Here is a 6,316-nt window from a genome sequence, read left to right as displayed (position 1 = left end):
AACAGAGGTTCGTTTGAGTACAGACACTGCCTAAATCACCTCTCTGCAACTCCTCAAGATTGTTTTAAATTCTGGAAACAGCAAATGACTTTAGGCATCCAGAAGCTCTGCAATTAGAACATTTGAAATTATTGTGTAAAGTCCAGAATGGGAAAAAATAGCCAGTAGACTAAGGCGAGACAGTATGTTGATGGAGGCAGTTCAGAACCCTGAAACTCTTCTGTCTCAGTGATGTCCTGGCTGTGCACCAGCTACCCGCTGGAGTTTTCGAAGTAACCGACTCGCTTGGGGCAGCAGCTCTGTGTTTCCCTCCGGTAACTGTACCTTGTGGAGAAACAGGTGAGGGGCTTTTAGACCAGCATGATGATGCCAGGCCCAGGTACTGAACTGTGGAAGGTAGGCAGGAGGGGAATGACCTCACAGAGACATCTCTCATCCTCGCCGCCCTGTGTGTAGCTGTGTCATTAGCAATGCAGTCAGTGCAAGATCCCAGAGTACTGTTCCTCAAACTCACTGCCAAATGCCCCCCTGCCAGGCCTCTCTATTTCATGCAAAGAAACAAGTAACAGGTTTATTCCATGCTGAAGAAAAGAAGAAAGAGAACACAACGTTTCGGCCATGGAGCCTTCTTCAGGTGTGAAGTTCTTAAGAGAGTCACCTGAAGAAGGCTCCATGGCCGAAACGTTGTGTTCTCTTTCTTCTTTTTTTCAGCATGGAATAAACCTGTTACTTGTTCCTTTGCAGCCTACGCATGCTGACGCAGCTCCCCACCTCTCTATTTCATTACTTCTGGACTGGCACCACTGTTCTCCAGCCTCTTAATCACCAATATCCACTCCCTGGAGGAAAAACGAAAATGAAATCTTATTGGCCGGCTGCTCTGAGCTGTTGCTAAGGGGGGAGTGGATAGAGGGTGTCGATGGGAAGAGTGCACGACGCTCACAGCAGATACAGTCTCCCTGGCCAATTTCTGGGCAGGACAGCGGTGATTTACATAGTCTGCTCACGCTTCATGGTGGGAGTGTCTTTTTCCTGCTGTTAATGCTTTAAGAGATTAGATACAGGTACGTTCATTTAAATAGCAGTGTTAATATCCTGAGAATATATTGGACCTGCAGCACGGCAACTGGTTCAATTTATACTTTATAAGACTGAATAGCGAATTTATATCCAACAACAGGCAAATACTTGCATCATTGCTATTCATGGAGATCACACCTCAAACGTTGTGTTGTTTAGACATTTCATTGCCAGCAACTACTGCACACTGTATTGTTGTGCATTTGATAAATAAACTTTGATTGGATTTGTTTTTATTTTTTATTTGAGAGATGCCGTCTGCAGATATTTTTTTAATTCTAGGAGGACAGCAGCAGAATTAACAAACTGTACCTTAAATAACAGCTCTCGGAGGAGTACCTGCTTGTTTTTGTTGTGGCCTAATGTTCCTGCATTTCTCAACCGCAAGATGATCTTGTTTTTGATAGTTCACAGTAACACTGTGTTCTTATGAGGGGCAGGTTTAGAAAGAACTCTTGCTCTTCCAGTAATTCTTGCAGTCTAGTAGCAAACCTTGGGAGTGTTCAATTCCCAGGATAAACAACAGCGGCAAACAGCATTCAGTTTTTTTGCTAAAGTCCCACAACATATTTCCTTCGTATTGATCAATAATTAAAATGCCTACACCTGTCTATCTCAAAGTTAGGCACAGTGTAACAGGTAGAACACAGGGGCTAGTCATTAAAAACCTTGACTGGTGCAACAGCAAAAAGTAATCTGAATATATTATGTACTACTAGTAAATCTGTTGGATATAATTTATGGTTTCATCATACTGGAAATGTAAATTTTCCACTGAAATTCACCTATTGACCATGAAATATTATCTGATTTAAAGGCCAGGCATATCAGTTCTACATTACTAAGTAGGGATTTACAACATGGTTATATTTTCTTAGATAATCTCTCCTCCTGTGAGGTGGTAGCCAAACGAAATAAAGCCCATCATAAATATAAAGACTATATTTCTTAAAAAATGAATTATATGAATTTATAAAAAGTGAATTAATATCCTCAGCAAACAACAGCTACCCCCCTCACTGTGTTTTAGGCAAATATTCCACTAGTAAACATTTAATACATTCCTACAACTTTGGCTTTACTGCTGATAGGGGAAGACTATAATGAAAAGGTCAGTTATCCTTTGTGGGATAGATAGGAGACATCTGTGTTCACTTTGCTCCGGGCTTCAGTGGGCTCTTAACCAACAAACAAGATGACCGGGTAGTCGCCCCTGATCCAGTGCACTGTTGGTAAACTTTCTGACTACACTGTGTGTGATTACTACAGGATCTGATAAGAAACATGGAGGTCGGTTTGATCTTGTTCTTTACTGTGCATACAGTACCTGAAGGCAGAGAGACCAGGTTGTCCCAGAAGAGCTATCACATGGTTCTTTCAAGCTTACCTCAGCTCCTTGCTCTCATGTGGTCAGGACACCTGCGCTCATGAGTCCTTTATCCCCTCTCTGTCTCTGCAGGGGAAGCCCTAAGCAGGCAACATGTCACTAAGCACCTATTTCAGTTGGATGCCTTACAGGCTAAAAACACATTTAATTCCTGCATTTAACTCCTAACAGACCCAACCCATTTTTCCAGCCCGTTTAACCTCTGCTGCTTTCTCACATGGCTGTGCTCTGTGCCCCGGCCACTCTGCCTTGGCCCTGGCTGAAGTGCCAGCACACCGCTTGAATAGAGTACAAGATGGCACTTTGCCCGTGACAGTTTCTGATTTTAGTATCTGTTTGTGTGGATAACATACTGCAGGTCGGAACACAGAGCACAGCTTGGCCTTTTGCAACCTTGGCAGATGTCCATCCCTGTTATTGATGTTAAGCAAGGCAACATGACTTTGTGAGATACAAGGAAACTGGGGCACCCAGAGAAAACCCCCACAGCTACAAGCACACTCCACACAGAAGACACCCCTGCTCAACATTGAGCCCAGTTTAAAAGGTAATAAAATCTGATGTCCAAGTTGCACTCGATTACAGATTAAAACAGGAGAGAATAAAGACTCAAGGGAAAGTCTTGGTGATGTTCTGTGGTTGATTTGTAGATGTATGGTACAAGAACAAAGTATTTGATGAACATAAATGAAATTTATTTTAATAAAATTACATTTTCATATTCAGAAAAGGGTATATATACATTCAAGGCATTTCAACCTTCAACATACATTCTAAAAAAAAAAAAGTTTTGTTAAAATAAAAATTAAGTTCTAATGGAGCCAAACAGATACTGTTCCCAAAGGCTCCATTGCCGACAGGCTGCCATTATTTTAAAATAAAACCCTGTTCAAGTCATTCTTGGTTGGAGAGGACAGACACTCCATGCTACAGAAAACGGAGAAGGGTGTAAACTGCAGGACATGCCAGCAGCTACTTCCCAGATCATTTGTGGAAACTCAATGTCCAGCGGTGGTATATAAGTGCGTAGAATCCAGTGTTCACATTACACAAGTCCCAACCCACAGTATAGTGTCCCCATCTATCCCCAACCCACAGTATAGTGTCCCCATCTATCCCCAACCCACAGTATAGTGTCCCCATTCAGCTAAGAGCAGAAACAGGCCCTCCCAGGACAGCAAAGGGGTCACGATCAAAGAAATTCCACTTGGAACTGAAAGAGGTGCAGAAAAGAGCAGCTCCAAACCCTCCTCCAAGCTATAGAAGCCATTTCCTCAGAACTACACACCCCTATTGTTCAGGCAGAAATACGTTGCGCTACATGAGCGTGCACTCGACCAGCTAGTAACTCGACCCCTTTATTACAGACACACCCAGCGTCTTGATGAGCCTTGACGCTGGGAGATTATTCCAGATCTGTCAGAAGCTCAGTCCTACAGAAGACAGACAGACCTTGGAAGGAAATACCAGCTCAGAACAGGCCTCACTTGACACTTGTACGTTTTCAACAAGTTACCTCAAAGAAACAGTAGTGTCAACAGCTCTGTCCCCGCTCCCATCTGGAACGAGAGGAGGAACGGGACAGTTTGACAGTTTGTGACCAGTGGGTAGAAGGGGCCAACCTGGCTGTGGGAGGACAGTGGTCTTCAGCCTGCAGGACTGACCTCTGCAGCCCCGGCCAGGGACGCAGCCCTGCGAGGGGCCGACTGTCTGGTCAGCGTTCAGAGGCAGATTCGGGGGGGGGGGATTGGAGGGCTGCAGGAGGTCTGGGACTGCAAAAACAGGATCAGCAGGCCAAGTCACACAGTCTTTCAGGTCAAACGCCATGTCCCCTCCACCCACCCGCACGTTAAACGGGAATAAAACGTCTTGGTGCATGAGGAACTTCACCCTTCGTGCAAATAGCAAAAAAAAAATAAAGTTCTGTCTGCGCTAACGAGGGGAAGAGGCCGGTCCTACAAAGCGCCCCCTCCGATCTCCCTCTTGTAGCGGCGGGTGAGGAGGTCGGCCTGCGCCGTGAGCTTGGACAGCACGGCGAACAGCCCCCGCAGGTGGTAGCGGAACTGGCTCTCCAGGTCGGCGTCGGCCTCGCCGGCGCCCCCCTCCCCCTCCTCCTGCATCACGGACACCCCCAGCAGGCCGGCGGCCCCAGCCCGCTCCCGCTGCCGGAGGCCCCACTCGATGTCGTTGCGGATGGACTTGAGCAGCAGGTAGTGCTCGTACAGGTCCCTCTGCTTGCCGGGACCGGCCGGCTCCTCCGAGCCCCGGAGGAGGGGGTGGTTGTTGTTGTTGAAGTTGCTGCCCTGGGGGTCGCCCTCCTCGTCCTCCAGGGGGACGTCCCGCAGAAGGCTGGGCACCAGGATGGTCTCGTCCATGTTGTTGGCGGCGGCGATGAAGCGCTGCATCACGCTGAGGACGGAGTGCCTGGCGTTGGAGGAGAACTCGCTGCAGAGCTGCATCATCATGGCGGCAGGAATGAGGGTCCCCACAGCAGGGGGCTGGGGAGCTGGAGACACGAGAGGGCCCTCAGGAGCGGTGCAGGCAGGAGTGAGCAGAGCAGGAGACCTGGGGGAGGAACCTGGATTAATGAGCTGCACAGACACCATCATCCAAGGTGGGCACATGCCCCCATGCTTCATCAGGCCTCCCGCCCACAGAAGCAAAAAGCATCTTGTTTAACAGGCAACACACTGCTGGATAATGTCTCCTGAAGGGCTTGGGCTTGAATACAGACTAAAGTACATGGGGGGGGGGTGGGGAGAAACTGTTGATGCTCCTGCATCAGCCTCTGAAATAAGCGACTCTTTATGAATGAGGTTATGCCTACAACACGGGAGCACAGCAACTCTCGCTCAGAACAGGAGAGGCATGCCCTTACATGGCGTGAAGTACAGAAAGACTTCACCGCGTTCCTGGCTGCGTACTGCTCGTTAGATATAAACACACACACACACACAACAAGGGCTCTGGGCATTTCACTCCATCACCCCTACAGAGGGGAACCTGCGCTTTAGTCCCGGTATACCTGTCAAAGTCGGGTATTAGAGACGAAATGGGTTCATTTAACACACTTATCACCTTCTGGCCAAAACAAAGTTTTAAGGCAAGATACAATAAGAACGAGCTTGAAGTGAAAGTCGAGAAACACAGCACAACACGACTATAACGGACAGTGTCCCCTTTATATTATATTTTAAGACTGCTCACGAACAGGTGCCAGGAGAACGTATGCGATACAAAACATTCTCGAAAACAAACATGAAGGCTTAAACTCACTGACAACTGCCCCCGCAACCAAGATAAAAAATACGCTTACATACCTGAACGCTTGGAGGAGTCAAGCCAAACGTAAGCTCGGTCAGTGTTCTAAAACCCCAGCATTAACAAAACAACGAGAATCCCAGCACGACTCGAGCAACACTGCCAAGACAACACCGGCGCTTCCATTAGCAGGCTGAGCCGGTTCTCAGCTTTTTATACGGCGTGACCCGGCAGACTGGAAGGCTGGACCGTCAACACCCCGCGGTTACATCAGAGGCGCCGCTTTCTCTGCGCGGCCATTCGCCAGGACTGCTTGGCTCGCCGGCCAATGAGAAAACCCGGCCTGTGCGCGTCCGGACAGTACATGCGAATTAATGAAGGGTCCGGATTTACAGGCCCCGCCTTTCTCACCCAAGGAAACGTGCTGGTTTCGTCAGGCGAGGGCTGTGCTACATGCTGGCATTGAAGTGAGATGCACGGGCTTTTCATACAGTTGATATAGCGCAACTCCGGTTACACAAATGTTCGATATATAATGCCTTGTTTAGAGCTGCTCTTGTCCTGTATCGAGCTAGGAATAATAACAGA

The 6,316-nt window shown here is 47.8% G+C and overlaps 1 protein-coding gene across 1 annotated transcript; it reads right to left on the bottom strand.

Moving 5' to 3' along the window:
* Positions 1–3,140: 3,140 nt before the first annotated feature.
* mid1ip1l (MID1 interacting protein 1, like) lies at positions 3,141–6,105 on the bottom strand. Its single transcript, XM_015351511.2, has 2 exons — positions 5,788–6,105; positions 3,141–5,032 (listed from the first exon to the last, which is right to left on the bottom strand). Exon 2 carries the CDS (start codon positions 4,930–4,932, stop codon positions 4,423–4,425), a length of 510 nt encoding a protein of 169 aa, XP_015206997.2. The 5' UTR covers positions 4,933–5,032; positions 5,788–6,105; the 3' UTR covers positions 3,141–4,422.
* Positions 6,106–6,316: the final 211 nt, after the last annotated feature.

Source organism: Lepisosteus oculatus, chromosome 8, assembly GCF_040954835.1.
Source record: "Lepisosteus oculatus isolate fLepOcu1 chromosome 8, fLepOcu1.hap2, whole genome shotgun sequence".
NCBI classification, from domain to species: domain Eukaryota; kingdom Metazoa; phylum Chordata; class Actinopteri; order Semionotiformes; family Lepisosteidae; genus Lepisosteus; species Lepisosteus oculatus.
Note: the sequence above shows the minus strand (reverse complement) of the source record. Positions and strands in the feature narration are given on the sequence as shown.